The sequence below is a fragment of the Heptranchias perlo genome, chromosome 4, assembly GCF_035084215.1.
Source record: "Heptranchias perlo isolate sHepPer1 chromosome 4, sHepPer1.hap1, whole genome shotgun sequence".
Taxonomy (NCBI): Eukaryota; Metazoa; Chordata; class Chondrichthyes; order Hexanchiformes; family Hexanchidae; genus Heptranchias; species Heptranchias perlo.
This window is the reverse complement of record NC_090328.1, coordinates 4,713,303-4,735,212: the sequence shown is the minus strand read 5'-3', so window position 1 is coordinate 4,735,212 and position 21,910 is coordinate 4,713,303. Positions and strand designations below refer to the sequence as shown.

The 21,910-nt window shown below is 45.2% G+C and overlaps 1 protein-coding gene across 1 annotated transcript in view; it reads right to left on the bottom strand.

Annotated features, from left to right (window-relative positions):
- Positions 1 to 21,707, bottom strand: part of phf24 (PHD finger protein 24) — a 38,133-nt gene extending 16,426 nt beyond the window's left edge. Inside the window, exons 1-2 of the mRNA XM_067982091.1 lie at positions 21,288 to 21,707; positions 1,566 to 1,751 (exon numbers count right to left, since the gene is read on the bottom strand). Of these exons, the coding sequence (XP_067838192.1) occupies positions 1,566 to 1,751; positions 21,288 to 21,656 (555 nt within the window). The 5' untranslated portion in view covers positions 21,657 to 21,707. The remainder of the gene's footprint in view (positions 1 to 1,565; positions 1,752 to 21,287) is intronic.
- Between the last annotated feature and the right edge of the window lie 203 nt (positions 21,708 to 21,910).

The window sequence follows — 21,910 nt, the reverse complement described above, 5'->3', positions numbered from 1 at the left end:
TGGGTTAGATACAGAGTGAAGCTCCCTCTACACTGTCCCATCAAACACTCCCAGGGCAGGTACAGCATGGGTTAGATACAGAGTAAAGCTCCCTCTGCCTCAACTGGAATCAGGTAACTCAGCTCAGAATTGGAATTGAACCTGCAACCTCCCAGGTCTGTATAGAGGCTGTGCCTTCAGCTGCCTTGACCCGAAGCTCTGGAATTGCCTCCCAAACCTCTCCGCCTCTCTCTCTTTCTCCTCCTTTATCACACTCCTTAAAACCTACCTCTTTGACCAAGCATTTGGTCACCTGTCCTAATATTTCATGTGGTGCGGTGTCAAATTTATATTTGTTAACTCCCCTGTGAAGCGCCTTGGGATGTTTTATGATGTCAAAGGTGCTATATAAATGCAAGTTGGTGTTGTTGTTGGGATAGAAGCAGAGTGTTTACAGCAGTTGAGGGGTCAAGAAGAGGGAATGTAGGAATAGGAAGAGGCCTTTCAGCCCCTCCAGCCTGTTCCACCATTCTATTAGATGACTTGTCCCTCAACTCCATTTACTCACCTTACCTCGATACCCTTTACCCAACAAAATTCTATTGATCTCAGTCTTGAAAGCTCCAACTGACCCCCAGCATCCAACAGAGGAAATAGTTTCTCTGTGTCTACGCTATCGAATCCCTTTGTCATTTTAAACCCCTCGAATGGATCATCCTTCAACCTTCTGAACTCCAGGCCATACAGACAAGATTGAATGTGAGAGGTTTAGAACAGAGGGCAGGAGGAATTTCTTCACAGAGGGTGGTCAAGATGTGGAATTCACCTCCAGGGTTAGCAGTTCAGGCAGAATCTATGTCAACAATGCAACTTAGATTGGAGAGGTGGGTGAAGGGATACGGGAACAGGACAGGGAAATGCGATGGGGAGTCGTTGCTCGCGTGGAGGGTAAGCACCGACACAGACTGGTTGGGCTGAATGGCCTGTTTCCGTGCTGTAACTTCCATATATTTCTATGTAAGTTTGTTTTCCCTTCTCCCTACACCCTCACTACATTGAAATCAAGACCGTCAATGCCTCTCCTACTCTTGACTTATTGCTTCCCAGGAACTGAAACAGCGAAAACTCATTCCTTCCCTCCGTCCCCCCCCCTCCCTCCTGCTAAGCTTGACATCATTTACCTCATCTTCTCTCCTATGCTTTTCAATGTTGCACTGTGGGGGTTGGTCCTCCATATTGTTTCTTCAATAAAGAAAAGACCCTTCACGTAGTCCCAGCTCCATTTATTTGGCCTCAGTTGAGAAATACACCATCCGCCAATGGCCAGACGAAGGAAATCGGGGATTCACAAGAGGCCAGAATTGGAGGAGCGCAGAGATCTCGGAGGGTTGTGGGGCTGGAGGAGGTTACAGAGATAGGGAGGGGGTGAGGCCATGGAGGGATTTTGAGCACGAGGACGAGAGTTTTTTAATTCGAGGCGTCGCCGGACCGGGAGCCAATGTAGGTCAGCGAGCGCATCTCCCCCAACCCTCCCACCCCTTGTCTCCAGGTGTTGGTCGCCCGTCCTTTACAAAGCGTGAACTCACACAGTATTGGCAGCTCCAGCCCACCGTGGTGTGGGCCGTCTCCTTGAGCTCCTGGATGCTGCTGGGGCTGAGATAGACCACGCGACGCAGACAGCCATCGTGGAAGACCCGGGTGCAGATCCTGCAGGGGTAAAGGTCGTCCGCCGTCCAGACCTCACAGACGTCGCACATTTCGTCATTAATTACCTGCGGAAACGAGAGGAAAGTTTAACCCAGTATGTTTTCAGGCAAACGGTTTCAGGCTTCACCACAGAATTTATTCAGTCACCTTTTTTTCTCTGTCTGTGGGATTTCCTTTTGCTGCACAGTCAGGGAAAGGGACGGCCACGGAGATGGAGCTGTCCCTTGGCCCCCATTAAAAAGTTACGGCTAATAGTTTTAATAGAAGACCTTCACTATTGCTATCAATGCTGGGATAGTGCCACCTCTCTCAGTGTGCGACATAGGATCTGACTGGATATCAGAATGTGACGTGGGATTTAACTGAACATCAGAGTGTGATGGCCAATCTGTTCCTCAATTCCATTTCCCCACCTTCTTTCCATATCCCTTGATACCCTTACTTAACAATTAACCTCCAGCATCCACAGCCTTTTGGAGGACAGAATTCCAGATTTCCACTACCCTTTCTATGAAAAGTGCTTCCTGATTTCACCCCTGAATGGCCTAGCTTTAATTTTAAGATTGTGCCCCCTTGTTCTGGACTCGCCCCACCGAAGGAAATAGTTTCTCTGTATCGACCCTGTCAAATCCCTTTATCATTTTTAAACACCTCGATTGGATCACCCCTCAACTTTCTCAACTCAAGGGAATACAAGCCAAGTTTATGCAACCTGTCGTCATAATTTAACCCTCTAAGCCCCGGTATCATTATGGTGAATCTGCGCAGCAGCCCCTCCAAGGCCAGTATATCCTTCCTGAAGTGCGGTGCCCAGAACTGAACGCAATACTCCAGACGGGGTCTGACCAATGCTCTGTACAACTGAAGCATCACTTCCTCCCCTGTGTAAAGGCCAACATTCCATTGGCCCTTTTGATTCCTTTTTGTACCTGTGATTTGTGTACCTGGACACCCTAATCTCTTTGTTCCTCTACAGTTCCTAGTCTCTCACCATTAAGATAACATTCTGATTTGTCCTTCTCAGATCCATAGTGGATGTCCTCTCACATCCCCACATATGCCGACATTGTTAGATGAAATAGGGTGGGAGGAGGCTCGTGTGCAGCACAAACACCAACATGGACCAGTTGGGCCGAATGGCCTGTTTCTGTGCTGTAAATTCTATGTAACTCTATCTGCCATAGTTTTGCCCATTCACTTAGTCGGGTCTATGTCCCATCCATACAATTTACTGTCCCTCCTAACTCAGTGTCATCTTCAAACTTGGATATACAACTCTCTGGGGTCTAAATATAACATAATTGCCCCAGTTTTGTGGGCCTAAAATGGGCATAACAATCGTCAGTTCAGCAGGTCAGAGGCCCACATTCGATCTACACAGGTGTTCGGGCCACTGCTAAACAGGGCAGGGCCGATTTTTTTTTAGGCGGTCCCAGTGTTATCATTTCAATACTGTGTGAAGAAGTGAGATTGTACTTTATACCAGAGAGAGATTCATACCCGAGAATCTTTCCACTGGCTAATGACGGTTAACTAATGGGGGTTTTCAGCATTTGTGACACAGTCCCATGCCAACTGAATGGGGTATGTTATCATACGTGCAGAGTCCCACCTTATACCCATGTTGACTTCTACCCCTAATATTAATGGTCAGAGGAAAATACACCCACTATAGGCCCACCATAGGCCCTGGGTGTAAGGATAAACCCAGCAACTATAGTCCAGTCAGTTTAACCTCGGCGGTGGGGAAACTTTTAGAAACGATAATCCGGGACAAAATTGATAGTCACTTGGACAAGTGTGGATTAATAAAGGAAAGCCAGCACGGATTTGTTAAAGGCAAATCGCGCTTAAGTAAGTTGATTGAGTTTTTTGATGAGGTAACAGAGTGGGTTGATGAGTGCAATGCGGTTGAAGTGTATATGGGCTTTCAAAAGGCATTTGATAAAGTGCCACATAATAGGCTTGTCAGCAAAATTGAAGCCCATGGAATAAAAGGGGCAGTAGCAGCATGGATATGAAATTGCCTAAGTGACAGGAAACAGAGAGTAGTGGTGAACAGTTGTTTTTCAGACTGGCGGGAGGTATACAGTGGTGTTCCTCAGGGTCGGTACTAGGACCACTGCTTTTATTAATATATGTTAATGACTTGGACTTGAGTGTTCAAGGCACAATTTCAAAATTTGTAGATGACAAAACTTGGAAGTGTAGTAAACAGTGAGGAGGATAGTGACAGTATGCAAGAGGACATAGACAGGCTGATGGAATGGGCAGACACATGGTAGATGAAATTTAATACAGAGAAGTGCGAAGTGATACATTTTGGCAGGAAGAATAAGGAGAGGCAATATAAACTAAATGGTGCAATTCTAAAGGGGGTTGCAGGAACAGAGAGGCCTAAGGGTATATGTGAACAAATCTTTGAAGATGGCAAGACAGGTTGAGAAAGCGGTTAAAAAAGCTTACGGGATCCTGGGCTTTATTATAGAAGCATAGAGTACAAAAGCAAGGAAGTTATGTTGAACCTTTATAAAACACTGGTTTGGCCACAAGTGGAGTATTGTGTCCAGTTCTGGGCACCGCATTTTAGGAAGGATATGAAGGCCTTAGAGAGGGTGCAGAAGAGATTTACTAGAATGGTTCCAGGGATGAGGGACGTCAGTTACGTGGATAGACTGGAGAAGCTGGGGTTGAGAGGTGATTTGATAGAGGTATTTAAAATCATGAAGGGTCTAGACAGATTAGATAGAGAGAAACTGTTCCCATTGGCAGAAGGGTCAAGAACCAAAGGACATAGATTTAAGGTGATTGGCAAAAGAAACAAAAGTGACATGAGGAAAAAAAATTTTACGCAGTGAGTGGTTATGATCTGGAATGCACTGCCCGAGGGGGTGGAGGAGGCAGATTCAATCATGGCCTTCAAAAGGGAATTGGGTAAGTACTTGAAGGGAAAAAAATTGCAGGGCTACGGGGAAAGGGCTTGGGAGTGGGACTAGCTGGATTGCTCTTGCAGAGAGCCGGCGCGGACTCGACGGGCCGAATGGCCTCCTTCCGTGCTGTAACCTTTCTATGATAAATAGAGAGAAACTGTTCCATTGGCAGAAGGGTCAAGAACCAGAGGAAATAGATTTAAGGTGTTTGGCAAAAGAACTAAAGGTGACATGAGGAAAAACTTTTTTACACAGCGAGTGGTTATGAATCTGGAATGTGGTGGAGGCAAATTTGCAGAGATACAGGGAAAGAGCGGGGGAATGGGACTAACTGGATTGGTTTTACAAAGAGCCAGCACGGGCTCAATGGGCCGAATGGCCTCCTTCTGTGCTGTAATGATTCTATAATTGAGTGCAGGCGTGTCGAAGAGTAGAGGAGAACACAAGATAAAGAGGGAAGAATTGAGTAAGTGTCACAAACATGAGAATTTGCTTTTTTTTTCGAAATGTCCTTCAGATGGTGGCTCATGTTTTAAATTGCTCGCTGCTGCATTTATGTAAACAGCATGGTTTCCAAGAAGAGTCCGTTGTGGTTGCCCAGTCACATATAAATAGATTGAAGCTACGCAGAGAAAAAATAAAATACCTTCACTTCAGTAGGGCACTGTGAGAGAAAGCGCTTTGTGTTTTTTGAAACGTAATGACATTAAGCATCGCCTGCTGGGGATTGATACAAGAGCATCCAAAAGCAATCACATCTCCTAATGGGTCATTACTTTCTCTTGCTGGGAAAATAAACATTTGGGATTTCCCCAAGACGGATAGTCCCGATACCCCCAACAGCTTCCAAAATTGCAAAGTTTTCGGCTCGGCTGTTTATTCCTGAGTTCTGAGATCTGGTCAGATTGAAGGACTCTGTAAAGGGGGTCTCGAACTGAACGTACACAATGACCCAACTCCACTCAACACCCAAAATAAAGAAAGAAATTGCATTTACACAGAGCCTCTCGTGGCCTCAGGACGCCCCAAAGCACCTCACAGCCAATTAAGTAGTTTTTGAAGTGTAGTCACTGTTATAATGTAACAGCCAATTTACACAAAGCAAGATCCCACAAACAGCAATGAGGTAAATGACCAGATCATCTGGGACCAAAAGGCGATGAAGTCAAAAACAAGTGAGCTCATAAGAACATAAGAAATAGGAGCAGGAGTATAGACTCCCCTACCTTTTCCCAAAGGTAGGGGAGTCTATAACGAGGGGGCATAGATTTAAGGTGAGAGGGGAGAGATACAAAAGGGTCCAGAGGGGCAATTTTTTCACTCAAAGGGTGGTGAGTGTCTGGAACAAGCTGCCAGAGGCAGTAGTAGAGGCGGGTACAATTTTGTCTTTTAAAAAGCATTTGGACAGTTACATGGGTAAGATGGGTATAGAGGGATATGGGCCAAGTGCAGGCAATTGGGACTAGCTTAGTGGTATAAACTGGGCGACATGGACATGTTGGGCCGAAGGGCCTGTTTCCATGTTGTAACTTCTATGATTCTATGATTCTATGAGTAGGCCAATCGGCCCCTCGAGCCTGCTCCGCCATTCAATAAGATCATGGCTGATCTGATCCTAACCTCAAATCTAAATTCGTGTCCAATTTCCTGCCCGCTCCCCGTAACCCCTAATTCCCTTTACTTCTAGGAAACTGTCTATTTCTGTTTTAAATTTATTTAATGATGTAGCTTCCACAGCTTCCTGGGGCAGCAAATTCCACAGACCTACTACCCTCTGAGTGAAGAAGTTTCTCCTCATCTCAGTTTTGAAAGTTGTAAACAATTTTACAACACCAAGTTATAGTCCAACAATTTTATTTTAAAATTCACAAGCTTTCGGAGGCTTCCTCCTTCCTCAGGTGAATGTCAAGAAATCAAGAATGTCAAGAATTCTTGACATTCACCTGAGGAAGGAGGAAGCCTCCGAAAGCTTGTGAATTTTAAAATAAAATTGTTGGACTATAACTTGGTGTTGTAAAATTGTTTACAATTGTCAACCCCAGTCCATCACCGGCATCTCCATATCACAGTTTTGAAAGAGCAGCCCCTTGATCAGCTTTGTTGATCCATTGAGTTTCTTATTGTCCAAACACTTGTAAAGAAGGGTAATTAACCTTTAAAGACTTTCCATATTATATTCATGTCTAATAATTGCAGTATTTGCCGAATTCCCTTCTGTTTCATAATTCCATTGGATCGTAAATAAATATTTTAGTTGCATTATCCTGTTTAATGTCTTTACCATTGCTGAAGAGAGTTACTATGAAATTACATGTAATGCAGGTAACTCTGAGCAAGTTTGCTGTTAATCCTTAGGGTTACGCAACTCTAGAAAAGGGCAGAACTCTGGAAAAAAACAAAGTTCAACTTCTGGATCAGAGGAGATGAGGTCCACGTACAAGGACCACCGCTGGAGCGTCAGAAGAGAAATGGGTTTCACAAAGTATCTGAAATTGTAACGTTGGGGTTTACAATCCAAAGAATTGTAAAAAGATTGGGGGAAGATTGTCAATTTATCAAATGTGAACAGGTCAGAGGATGGAGTTTGGTTCAATAAGATTTTCATTTTAAGTTCTAGGTTTCAACGGAAAGAGCAGACAGTGACTGAGGGACTGCCTTAAGCCTCCGCCTTTATTACAATATCAGAACTAGCTAATTGCTGGAGTGCTGAGGGATAGGGTGAGGGGGTGGGTAGCTGGGATTAATCGCTAAGACGGGGATGGGTTTTAATGAAGCCCAGTGGCCTTTTACCGTTCTTGAGAATTGTTGTGCTGTGGTGTCCACCTTTCCTGGTCCTGGGACTGGGAGGCCATAGGGGAGAAACAGATAGATTAGCCTAAGGGGATAGTAAGAACACAGCCTGCGTAGGAGGGGTGGGGGAGGCAAGGGTTGCCAACCCTCCAGGATTGTCCTGGAGTCTCCAGGAATTAAAGATTAACCTCCCGGACACTGCTGCGATCAACACCCGGGGAGAAAAACCATTGGGGCATTCAAAAGAATGTGTGTTTTTTACATTTTCCTTGAACCCTTCCGTTTTTAGTTGGTTATTAGTTATACAAATGATTGGAGATGCGAATAAAGGCTGTTTGACCGGGCGAGGCATTTGGAGGCAGGAGGTCACGTGATGAAAGCTCCAGGAATATGTCCAACTAGAGTTGGTAACCTTAGTGGGGGCACAATAAGTGTCTCAAGGGTGTGTGTGTGTGTGAGGGAGGGTGGGAAGGACGCGATCCATATCCAGCGATTCCCTGCTGGAAAGTGCACCTGTAAGACATTTGCGGAGGGGGCAGGCCGGGGCAGCTACAGCCGAATCGGTCAAGGGGTGAAATTGAAAGGGGTAGGAAGGGCGGGAGGGAGGGGGTTGATCAGCGTGGGCTTGGTGTGGAGCCTGCCTGCTCAACTTCGCTCTTGGTTCAGCGATAAATCTATCGGCTTCAAATCTTGGCCGTGTGTCATTATTCGCTCGAGTATAGAAGATTGAGAGCTGGAATCCAAAGGGGTGGACGTTATGTTGGAGTTATATAAAACTCTGGTTAGACCCCATTTTAGAGTACTGCGTTCAGTTCTGGACCCCGCATCTCAGGAAGGATATATTGGCTTTGGGTGGGTGGGGGGGTGCAGGGCAGATTCACTAGAATGATACCGGGGCTAAAAGGGTTAAATTACGAAGCCAGGTTGCATAGACTAGGCTTGTATTCCCTCGACTATAGAAGATTAAGGGTGATCTAATTGAGGTGTTTAAGATGATTAAAGGATTTGTTAGAGTAGTTAGAGAGGAAACTATTTCCTCTGGTGGGGGGAGTCCAGAACAAGGAGGGCGTAATCTTAAAATTAGAGCCGGGCCGTTCAGGGGTGATGTCAGGAAGCATTTCTTCACACAAAGGGGAGTGGAAATCTGGAACTCTCTCCCCCAAAAAGCCAACTGAGGCTGGGGGTCAATTGAAAATTTCAAAACTGTGATTGATAGAATTTTGTTAGGCCAGGTTACTAAGGGTAACGGAATCAAGGCGGGGGATGGAGTTAAGACACAGATCAGACGAGATCTAAACGAACGGCGGAACCGGCTCGAGGGGCTGAATTGCCTCCTCCTGCTCCTATGAAATTCTTTCCTGTGCCATTTTCAAGCAAAGGCGCCAAGCTGTCTATTTTGTTGCCTTTTTCTGAAAAGTATCAACGGAGACAGGAGAGAGAGAGAGAGAGAGAGAGCAGACTGCTGCTGCTGCTGCTGAACAAGGAGATTAATGACGAACCTCCACTGTCCTCCAAACATTATCACTGCAAAGCGCAGGCATGTCTTTGAACAATAATTGGAAAAAATACATAAACAACCTCATCAAAATGCGATACCTCAGAGTCAACAGATCTTCCTCTCAATTCCGCCCAACACATTATACAAGCCTTTAAAAGTTTTTAATTAAATTAGATGAAGGAGCTGATTGAATGTTATTTATTTTTTTCAATTTTATGGCGTGCCTGCGAGAGAAAGAGGTTGCTCATCGAGTTACCCTTTCAATTTCTGAATTTGATATCGACAAGTAAATCTTCTAAAGCAGCTCAACGCAGGCAAATATGGAAACTGATTTGCTGGCCCTGTCTACGGATCACCGACTCTGATTGGACGTATTCCAGGAGGCTTCGTCACGTGACCTCCCCGCCTCCAACCGGCGCTCCCCATCACCGCCCTCGGTCACTTCACACGTCCATCCTATGTTGATATGCTGGTAGGGTGAGATGAAGTAGGGAGGGAGGAGGCTCGTGTGGAGCATAAACACCAGCACGGACCAGTCGGGCCGAATGGCCTGTTTCTGTGCTGTAAAATTCCATCTAATCCTCGCGTAGCATCGCCCTCCTGCGGCCAATCAGAAAGCGAACAGACTCTTTGTTGCCCGATTGGACAATTCTTGACTGTCGGTCAAACAGCCTTTCTTTTCCCATCTTTTTACATAGAATTTACAGCACAGAAACAGGCCATTCGGCCCCACTGGTCTGTGCCGGTGTTTATGCTCCACACGAGCCTCCTCCCTCCCTACTTCATCTCACCCTATCAGCATATCCTTCTATTCCTTTCTCCCTCATGTGTTTATCTAGCTTCCCCTTAAATGTATCTACACTATTCACCTCAACTACTCCTTCTGGGAGCGAGTTCCACATTCTCACCACTCTCTGGGTAAAGAAGTTTCTCCTGAATTCACTATTGGATTTGTTAGTGACTATCTTATATTTATGGCCCCTAGTTCTGCACCCCACCCCCAAATTGGAAACATCCTCTCCACATTTGCCTTATCAAACCCTTTCATAATCTTAAACACCTACAGGTCACCCCTCAGCCCTCTCTTTTCTAGAGAAAAGAACCCCAGCCTTTTCAACCTTTCCTGATAGGTATAACCTCTCCAATATACATACACACACATATATAAGAACATAAGAAATAGGAGCAGGAGTAGGCCAATCGGCCCCTCGAGCCTGCTCCGCCATTCAATAAGATCATGGCTGATCTGATCCTAACCTCAAATCTAAATTCATGTCCAATTTCCTGCCCGCTCCCCGTAACCCCTAATTCCCTTTACTTCTAGGAAACTGTCTATTTCTGTTTTAAATTTATTTAATGATGTAGCTATATATATATATATATATATGCACACATTTTAAATTCCCCCATAACCTTTCTCCTAAGTTGCAGCAGTGCAGGACTATCTGGGGGAGTGGGTAACCCTACTGACAAGAGTCAGGAGCGGAGAGGAGAAAATTGGCAGACAAATACACTGATACGCCCACAAACCTGCGTAATTAGAGATGCGTTTATCACGAGGCTGTAAATAGAGCATTTCGTGCAGCTCAGGTTAATTACCAGACTGTGCGAATCATTCAACAGACTCTCACACAAAGGGATGTCTCCCCACAGATCCAGCCCCCCACCCTGAGTACTCCTGTCAGTTGAAGTGTGCAGCCTTCAATTTACATAAGAATGTGCAGCAATTCAGAGCCTGGTGTTACATCGAGTCTACAGCACAGAAACAGGCCATTCGGCCCAACGGGTCTATGCTGGCGTTTATGCTGCACACGAGCCTCCTCCTTCCCTACTTCATCTCACCCTATCAGCATATCCTTCTATTCCTTTCTCCCTCATGTGCTTATCTAGCTTCCCCTTAAAAGCATCTATGCTATTCGCCTCAACTATTTCTTATGGTAGTGAGTTCCACATTCTATCCACTCTTTTGATAAAGAAGTTTCTCCTGAATTCCCTATTTGATTTATTAGCAACTATCGTATATTTATGACCTCTAGTTTTGGTCTCCCCCACAAGTGGAAACATTTTCTCCACATCTACCCTATCAAACCCAATCATTATCTTAAAGACCTCTATCAGGTCACCCCTCAGCCTTCTCTTTTCTAGAGAAAAGAGCCCCAGCCTGTTCAGTCTTTCCTGATAAGTATATCCTCTCAGTTCTGGTATCATCCTTGTGAATCTTTATTGCACCTTCTCCAGTGCCTCTATATCCATTTTATAATATGGAGACCAGAACTGTTCACCGTACTCCAAGTGTGGTCTAACCAAGGTTCTGTACAAGTTTAACAGAACTTCTCTGCTTTTCAATTCTATCCCTCTAGAAATGAACCCCAGTGCCTGGTTTGCTTTTTTGTGGCCTTATTAACCTGCGACATTACTTTTTGTGATTTGTGTATCTGTACCCCCAGATCCCTCTGCTCCTCTACCCCATTAAGACTCTGATTATCCAAGCAGTATGTGGCCTCCTTATTCTTCCTATCAAAGTGTAATTCCTCACACTGATCTATATTGAAATTAATTTGCCAATTACACACTCGTTCTGCAAGTTTATTAATGTCGTCTTGCAATTTGACGCATTCTTCCTTTGTAGAACCCCCCTACCCCCGCACTTTGGCGTCATCCGCAAATTTTGAAATTGTACTTCGGATTCCCGAGTCCAAATCATTTATATAAATGGTGAACAACAGTGGTTCCAGCACCGATCCTTGTGGAACATCACTTCTCACCTTTTGCTAGTCTGAGTGACTACCTTTAATGCACTACTCTGTTTTCTGTTTTGTAGCGGCTTGCTATCCATTCTGCTACTTGTTGCCAGATTCCACATGCTCTGACCTTAGTCGTGAGTCTACTTTGCGGTACCTTATCGAAAGCCTTTTAAAAATCCAAATATATTACATTTACTGCATTACCCTTGTCTACCTTTCAGTTACTTCTTCAAAGAATTCAGTAAGGTTGGTGAAGTATGACCTTCCCTTTTGAAATCCGTGCTGACTATTCTTTTATATTTTCGGTTTTTAGATGTATTTCTATTACATCTTTGAGTGAAGATTCCATTATCTTTCCTACCACCGACGTTAAGCTAATTTGTCTATAGTTCCCTGGGCTGGTTCTATCTCCCTTTTTAAATATAGGAATGACATTTGCTGTCCGACAGTCCTCTGGCACCTTTCCCTTTTCTGATGTTTATATATATGTAATAGTGCCTCTCCTATCTCTTCCCTAACTTGTACTTCTTCCAATTTGGTATAGTCTATGCGGTCTCCTCTACACTGGGGAGACCAAACGCAGACTGGGTGATCGCTTTGCTGAACACCTCCGCTCTGTCCACAAGTGTGACCCTGACCTTCCGGTCGCTTGCCACTTTAATTCCCCGTCTGACTCCCACTCTGACCTCTCTGTCCTCGGCCTCTTACGCTGTTCCAGTGAAGCTCAACGGAAGCTCGAGGAACAGCACCTCATCTTTCGATTAGGCACTTTACAATCTTCCGGACTCAACATTGATTTCAATAACTTTAGATAGTAATCACTGCTCCCATTTTCTCGGACAGCGGGTGACGGTAATGGAGGATGGGGTGCACCAGAGCTACTGGGGGTGGAGGAGGTGTGGGCTGGTGATTGGGGTGGGGGGATTCCCTATTGGTACGTGGCCGGTGCGGTGGTCTGCCCACCTTTCTCCGCCGCAGAAGCCTTTTCCTCTTTGTCAGATTTTCCTTGCTTTCCTCCCCTCCACTAGTCTGCTGTTACCACTCACACCTCCTCTTTTGTTTATACCATCTTTTGTTTCTTGACTTGTCCCGTTACCACCTCCTTTTTGCCTTGCGCCATCACCCCCCCCATGTCAGTTAATCACTCCTGCCCTCCGTTCCACCACCGATCCTTCCCTCTTGTTCTTCCCTCCTCTTCTCCCCCAACCCCCCTTTCCCTGGCTCTGTACTTGCTTAAAAACTGTTAAATCTCTAACATTTTCCAGTTCTGATGAAAGGTCATCGACCTGTAACGTTAACTCTGTTTCTCTCTCCGCTGCCTGGCCTGCTGGGTGTTTCCAGCATTTCCTGTTGTTATTTCAGATTTCCAGCATCCGCAGTATTTTGCCTTTGTAAAAAATTATAGTAATTGGTCAATTGCCTCTTAGTTTGAGTCGAACAATGTTTACTTGGGCTAAAATCCCATAGTGCTGCATTAGTGCATCATGTACAGTAGGGTAGTGGTCATGTTACTGGAACTAGTAATCCAGAGAATAGTGAGTTCAGATCTTATCATGGTAGTTTAAGAATTTGAATTCAGCTTTAAAAAACCTAGAAATAAAAAGCTGGTTTCAGTAAAAGTGACCATGATGCTGTCAGATTGTCGTAAAAACCCAACTGGTTCACCAATGCCCAGTGAGGAAGGAAACCTGCCGTCCTTACCCGGTCAGGCCTACCTGTGACTTCAGACCCCACGCCAATGTGGTTGTTTCTTAACTTCCCTCCACACAAAAAAAATAACGAGCAGACTCACAATTCCTTGTTTACAAAATCCTCGCCTCGCCCAACCTTTGTAACCTTTCCCATCCCTGCCTGTACTCCACCAGAGCTGACCATCTTGCTGCTTCTCTTCACCACCTCCCCCCGCCCCAGCTCCCAACCACGTTTTATAGGACAGTCTCCACTCTCTTAGGAAATCTCCCTTAACTCTACCAGTCCTGCTTAGTCTACTCCTCTGCGAAGCACCTTGGGTGTTAAAGGGAGATATTATAAATGCCATTTGTTGTGTGAACTCCACTTGAAACAAGTTGCTACGTTTGTTAAATAGAGCAGTTACAGGAATTTCCTACGGACATGCTGGAGTGTGATGATGTCACACAGTGATCCTGTTAATGAAAGATGTCCCAACTAAATATTGGGAAGACCCATTGTCTTCTGTCCCCGCCGCAAACTCCATTCCCCGGCCACCGACTCCATCCCTCTCCCTGGCCACTGTCTGAGGCTGAACCAGACCGTTGGCAACCTTGGTGACCTATTTGACCCTGAGATGAGCTTCCGACCACATGTCCGCTCCATCACCAAGACCGCCTACTTCCACCTCCGTAACATCGCCCGTCTCCGCCCTGCCTCAGCTTATCTGCTGCTGAAACCTTCATCCACGCCTTTGTTACCTCCAGACTGGACTATTCCAATGCTCTCCTGGTCAGCCTCCCATCTTCCACCCTCCGTAAACTTGAGCTCATCCAAAACTCTGCTGCCCGTATCCTAACTCGCACCAAGTCCCGTTCACCCATCACCCCCTGTGCTCACTGACCTACATTATCTCCTGGTTCGGGAAAACCTCAATTTTAAAATTCTTATCCTTGTTTTCAAATCCCTCCATGGCCTCACCCCTCCCTATCTCTGTAACCTCCTCCAGCCCTACAACCCTCTGAGATCTCTGCGCTCCTCCAATTCTGGCCTCTTGCGCATCCCCAATTTTAATTGTTCCGCCATTGGCGGCCGTGCCTTCAGCTGCCTGGGCCCTGAGCTCTGGAATTCCCTCCATAAACCTCTCCACCTCTCTACCTCTCTCTCCTCCTTTAAAACCTACCTCTTTGACCGAGCTTTTGGTCACCTGTCCTAATATCTCCCAATGTGGCTCCGTGTCAAATTTAATGGCTCCTGTGAAGCGCCTTGGGACGTTTTACTGTGTTAAAGGTGCTATATAAATGCAAGTTATTTTTTATTATGAGAATTTATAGACCTTCCAGCAATAACAGGAAGTGCTTTATCAATATTGCAATTAAGCATTGGATTAAAGTCAGACTAGACAAGCAGTCTGCAAGATGAAGATTGTAAGTCGACAGGAAGCTGTTGTTCATTAAGTCACTTTTGATCATTAAAAAAATCTAATTGTCCTTTTTTCGCCATCCAGACCTGATTATTAGGAACACAAGGTTAACACGCCTAATACCATTCCAGTCAACATCAGTCAACTCAACACAGAACTGGATTTTGACCTAGGGCCATTCTTGTCTGTATGGTTCAGCTAGTCACGATTTAATCAATGAAGCCATATCATACACTTCTTTCAAAAGCAGGAATCAACTAAGCAGAGCACCTGTAGTGTAAACGCTCACACACTGTAGATACATGAGTTCAGTCATGAGATGCGTTTGGTTGACTCTCTGAAACCAGTTTTTAGAGTGCAACGATCCTCAGCACAGTGCTGTTTATGATTTGCCATTGGTTAGAACAAAACTGGTGATTGCAATTAGAAACCGCATGTTCAATGTTAGAATTAGAAAGGTCAGACTGCTGGAATAGGAGAGCTGTTCTCAGGTTGGAATTAAGATTAATGGTAGGACCGTGTAGAGGGATCTTTACTCTGTATCTAACCAACACTCTACCTGCCCTGGGAGAGTTTGTTGGGACAGTGTAGAGGGAGCTTTACTCTGTATCTAACCCGTACTGTACCTGCCCTGGGAGTGTTTGATGGGACAGTGTAGAGGGAGCTTTACTCTGTATCTAACCCGTGCTGTACCTGCCCTGGGAGTGTTTGATGGGACAGTGTAGAGGGAGCTTTACTCTGTATCTAACCCGTACTGTACCTGCCCTGGGAGTGTTTGATGGGACAGTGTAGAGGGAGCTTTACTCTGTATCTAACCCGTGCTGTACCTGCCCTGGGAGTGTTTGATGGGACAGTGTAGAGGGAGCTTTACTCTGTATCTAACCCGTACTGTACCTGCCCTGGGAGTGTTTGATGGGACAGTGTAGAGGGAGCTTTACTCTGTATCTAACCAACACTCTACCTGCCCTGGGAGTGTTTGTTGGGACAGTGTAGAGGGAGCTTTACTCTGTATCTAACCCGTGCTGTACCTGCCCTGGGAGTGTTTGATGGGACAGTGTAGAGGGAGCTTTACTCTGTATCTAACCCGTGCTGTACCTGCCCTGGGAGTGTTTGATGGGACAGTGTAGAGGGAGATTTACTCTGTATCTAACCCGTGCTGTACCTGCCCTGGGAGTGTTTGATGGGACAGTGTAGAGGGAGCTTTACTCTGTATCTAACCCATGCTGTACCTGCCCTGGGAGTGTTTGATGGGACAGTGTAGAGGGAGCTTTACTCTGTATCTAACCCGTGCTGTACCTGCCCTGGGAGTGTTTGATGGGACAGTGTAGAGGGAGCTTTACTCTGTATCTAACCCGTGCTGTACCTGCCCTGGGAGTGTTTGATGGGACAGTGTAGAGGGAGCTTTACTCTGTATCTAACCCTGTACCTGCCCTGGGAGTGTTTGATAATGAAATGGAATAGAGAAGCTCTGAATTTGACCCATTCTTATGCACTGAAATCTTTCTCACACAAAGCAATACCACTTTCGTGACTATGTTGGGATATCGCATAATTATTGATCTCAGACACTGCAGTTCTCACACCTGTGAGTCACTAAGTTTATAGCTGCATAATAATTAAAAATTCATCGTCATCTCTGCATTTCACTTGAAAATACAACATGTAATTGCTGCTAATTGAAGTATTTAAAATTATACTAAGTGATCTCCCGGGTGATGGAAATCAAGAATAAAGTCGAATATAGGAATTGCTAGACGAGAAAAGACCAAGGTCCATCCAGTTCGCCTTCTACCATCCTGGTACGTGCATGAAGCAACGACAGTGGAATTGTTGACTAATCATAACAATCAATCTCTATCAATGAGTCTACAACAGACCCAGACATGAGGTGAGGAAAACCCCCAGTGGTGGAGAGTTTTGGGAAACACAGGTCCAAACTCACCTGTTCCTCCCGAACATGCTTAAAATTACTCAGATACTGTGTCCCAAAATGCTATTTTCTGAAAGAAATCTTATATAATTTGCATTTCAATGAATCAGTACTGACTGCTTCCACCGTCTCCCTCGGGAGCCTGATCCATAGATTGGCCACTCGCTCACCGAAATATTGTTTCCGCAGATTAATTTTGAATTTACATGGGAACAACACCACCTGCACGTTCCCCTCCAAGTCACACACCATCCCGACTTGGAAATATATCGGCCGTTCCTTCATCGTCGCTGGGTCAAAATCCTGGAACTCCCTTCCTAACAGCACTGTGGGAGAATCTTCACCACACGGACTGCAGCGGTTCAAGAAGGCGGCTCACCACCACCTTCTCAAGGGCAATTAGGGATGGGCAATAAATGCTGGCCTCGCCAGCGACGCCCACACCCCATGAACGAATTTTAAAAAAAATTTACTCCCCATTAAGCACAGGCCGTGCCCTCTGGTTCTACTGTTGTGGACAAGGTGAAATTGTCGTGGTCGATATTATCTACTCCCTTTAGAATCCAAAAAAACCCAAATATATCTCTCTTTTCCAGGGAGAAAAAGCCCAATTTACATAATCGCTCCTCGCAATCCAATCCTTCAATCATTCTGGTTGCTCTCTTCTGTATCCTTTCAATAACTGCAATATCCTTTTGTACGGTGGTGACCAGAACTCTACACAGTATTCAAAGTGCGGGCGCACCAATGATTTATAAAGTGTCAGGATCACCTCACAATTTCCGGTTCAGTCATGACTTTTTAATATATCCCAACATCTGATTTGCTTTGTTCACTGCCTCCGAGCGTTATTGTGATAGCTCTGATTCGTTGTTAATCAGGACCCCCCGATCGCTTTCATTTTCTGTTCACATTATTTTCTTTTCATTTGAGTAGTCGTCCCTTCCTGGATTTTGTGTCCCCATGTGAAACACTTTGCATTTCTCTACATTGAATTTCAATCTGCCACCTGTCTGCCCAATTCCCAAGTTATATTCCGCTCCTTCTGTTCAGCTTTATAGTCTATCACCTTCAGGTGTGAAGTGCAGTCTTAAGTGAAGCGAGTTTAAAGGGCAGGATATTATGGACATAGTTAACTCTCTCGTCTGCATGCTGCAGATATTTCTCTACAGTACAGGCTGAGGAGCCTGGGGGACACAAAACTGTAGCGTGACATTGCCGCCACTGGTGGGAGGGCGTAATTACAGTGAGATAAGTTTAGAACATAAAAACATAAGAACATAAGAAATTGGAGCCAATCGGCCCCTCGAGCCTGCTCCGCCATTCAATAAGATCATGGCTGATCTGATCCCAACCACAAATCTAAAGAACACAAGAAGTCGGAGCAGGACCCGGCCACATAGCCCCTGGGCCCTCTCCGCCACCCACAGGGCATTGACCGATCCGAACTCAGCTTCATGTCCAATTTCCTGCCCGCTCCCCATAACCCCTAATTCCCTTTACTTCTAGGAAACTGTCTATTTCTGTTTTAAATTTATCTAATGATGTAGCTTCCACAGCTTCCTGGGGCAGCAAATTCCACAGACCTACCACCCTCTGAGTGAAGAAGTTTCTCCTCATCTCAGTTTTGAAAGAGCAGCCCCTTATTCTAAGATTATGCCCCCTAGTTCTAGTTTCACCCATCTTTGGGAACATCCTTACCGCATCCACCCGATCAAGACCCTTCACAATCTTATATGTTTCAATAAGATCGCCTCTCATTCTTCTGAACTCCAATGAGTAGAGTCCCAATCTACTCAACCTCTCCTCATATGTCCGCCCCCTCATCCCCGGGATTAACCGAGTGAACCTTCTTTGTACTGCCTCGAGAGCAAGTATGTCTTTTCTTAAGTATGGAGACCAAAACTGTATGCAGTATTCCAGGTGCGGTCTCACCAATACCTTATATAACTGCAGCAATACCTCCTTGTTTTTATATTCTATCCCCCTAGCAATAAAAGCCAACATTCCGTTGGCTTTCTTGATCACCTGCTGCACCTGCATACCAACTTTTTGATTTTCTTGCACTAGGACCCCCAGATCCCTTTGTACTGCAGTACTTTCCAGTCTCTCGCCATTAAGAAAATAACTTGCTCTCTGATTTTTCCTGCCAAAGTGCATAACCTCACATTTTCCAATATTATATTGCATCTGCCAAATCTCCGCCCACTCACCCAGCCTGTCTATATCCCCTTGCAGGTTTTTTATGTCCTCCTCACTCTCTACTTTCCCTTCCATCTTTGTATCATCTGCAAATTTTGATATGTTGCACTCGGTCCCCTCCTCCAAATCATTAATATAGATTGTAAAGAGTTGGGGACCCAGCACCGACCCCTGTGGAACACCACTGGTTACTGGTTGCCAGTCCGAAAATGAACCATTTATCCCAACTCTCTGCTTCCTGTTCGATAACCAATCCTCCACCCATGCCAGAATATTACCCCCAATCCCGTGATTTTTTATCTTAAGTAATAATCTTTTATGTGGCACCTTGTCGAATGCCTTCTGGAAGTCTAAATACACTACGTCCACTGGTTCCCCTTTATCCACCCTATACGTTATATCCTCGAAGAACTCAAGCAAATTTGTCAGACATGACTTCCCCTTCATAAAGCCATGCTGACTTTGTCCTATTAAATTATGCTTATCTAAATGTTCCGTTACTGTCTCCTTAATAATAGACTCCAAAATTTTACCCACCACAGATGTTAAGCTAACTGGCCTATAATTTCCAGCCTTCTGCCTACTACCCTTTTTAAATAACGGTGTTACATTAGCAGTTTTCCAATCTGCCGGGACCTCTCCTGAGTCCAGGGAATTTTGGAAAACTATCACCAAAGCATCCACAATCTCCATTCTAAATAGGACTATATATATATTGTCAGCTGTGGTTCAGTGGGCAGCGCTCTCACCTCTGAGTCAGAAAGTTGTGGGTTCAAGCCCCACTCCAGAGACTTGAGCACATAATCTAGGCTGACACACCAGTGCAGTACTGAGGGAGTGCTGCACTGTCAGAGGTGTTGTCTTCTGGATGCGACATTAAACCACGGCCCCTTCTGCCCTCTTAAGTGGACGTAAAAAATCCCACAGCACTATATCGAAGAGGAACAAGGAAGTTCTCCCCGATGTCCTGGCCAGCATTTATCCCTCAGCCAACATAATTAAAACAGGCTATCTGGTCATTATCTCATTGCTGTTTGTGGGACCTTGCTGTGTGCAAATTGGCTGCTACGTTTCCTACATTACACCAGTGACTTCAAAAATACTTTATTGGCTGTAAAGGGCTTTGGGATATCCTGAGGTCATGAAAGGCGCTATATAAATGCAAGTCTTTCTTTCTATAGGAACTTAAAATGGGAAAAGATGACCCAAAGTGTGCCAAAAGCATAACAACCAGAAGTAAGTTTTTGTAGACAGGAAGAGCGTGCAGATGTAATATTTCTAGGTCAGTATGTTATATATTTAGTAATTGGGTGCTAGGCATGGATCAGGAAATCGGAGTTTGGGAGTGAATGGTCCATTTGACTATTTTGGAGGGAATGGGAAGAGGTTTGGTCCCTTTGATTTCTGTAATTTGGAAAAGAATGGAAATGGGTTTAGTAAAACAAATTCTGTGCAATGCGAATTAACAAGAGGGTTCAATCTATTGGAATTCCATATAGTAACAATTAATGCTAAGAGGTTTGGTCCATTGGGATTCTATACAATGGGAGTGATGGGGAAGAGGTTTGGTCCATTGGGATTCTATACAATGGGAGTGATGGGGAAGAGGTTTGGTCCATTGGGATTCTATACAATGGGAGTGATGGGGAAGAGGTTTGGTCCATTGGGATTCTATACAATGGGAGTGATGGGGAAGAGGTTACGTCCATTGGGATTCTATACAATGGGAGTGATGGGGAAGAGGTTAGGTCCATTGGGATTCTATACAATGGGAGTGATGGGGAAGAGGTTTGGTCCATTGGGATTCTTTACAATGGGAGTGTAGGGGAATGGATCAAGGCTCCCAAGCAGCCTTGGTCCATTGGGAGTCTATATACATGGGACAAAATTATGAAATAATTTGATCAATTTAATTTAAGGGAATGGGAAGCTGTTTTATCCACTGGGATTCTATATAATGGGAGTGAATGGGAAGATGTATGATCCATTAGGAGTCTATATAATGTGAGTGAATGGGAAGGTGTATGATCCATTGGGAGTCTATATAATGGGAGTGAATGGGAAGGTGTATGATCCATTGGGAGTCTATATAATGTGAGTGAATGGGAAGGTGTATGATCCATTGGGAGTCTATATAATGGGAGTGAATGGGAAGGTGTATGATCCATTGGGAGTCTATATAATGGGAGTGAATGGGAAGGTGTATGATCCATTGGGAGTCTATATAATGGGAGTGAATGGGAAGGTGTATGATCCATTGGGAGTCTATATAATGGGAGTGAATGGGAAGGGGTTTGGTTCATTGGAATTCTATATAATGGAAGTGACTGGGATGGGGTTTGATCCATTGGGATTCTGATTTTAGAATGGTTTGAATTAATCTAGAATTACCAAATCACCAAAAATAAAAATCTACCTCGCCACTTTCCTGCAGGTTGATATCAAGCGATTCATCATCTCCGAGCTGCCTCTTGGGCCTGATGAAAGCTGGAGGAGTTGCTCGGTCATCCCACTCCAGCTCCTCTGGTTCGACTCCTTTCCCATCTCTCAGCCTCTCCCAAGCAGCCTGGTTCCTCTTGGCCTCCTCTGTGCAGGGCTGAGAACTGCCAGCCACCTCCTTGTCCTGATCTGGGCCAGGCTCTACAAGCTCCAGCTTGCCCGGAGGTGGCTCAGCTTTGCTCCTGGTTGACCCTTTGTCCTTCAGCCCCTCTTTAAAGGCCGAGACCACCACGCTGGCCTTCTGCACCTTCTCCACAGTCTGCTTCTTGGACATTAGAACCCCCATTGGTTATCAGGATGGCAGCAAGTCTCAGCAGGCAATGCGGAGCACGTCGTTACTTTGCCAGCATACCAGTGTAGACTGGAGACCGGAGGTACGATTCAGTGACACCACCTACCAGCCAACGTTCGAGCTTGCGGACTAGTATTTTAGGCACCTGTAAAAAGAGAAAAGATAGTAATGGTTGAGTTCATGTCATAGAATCATGGAATGATACAGCACAGAAGGAGGCCATTCGGCCCATCTGCCTGCGCCGGCTC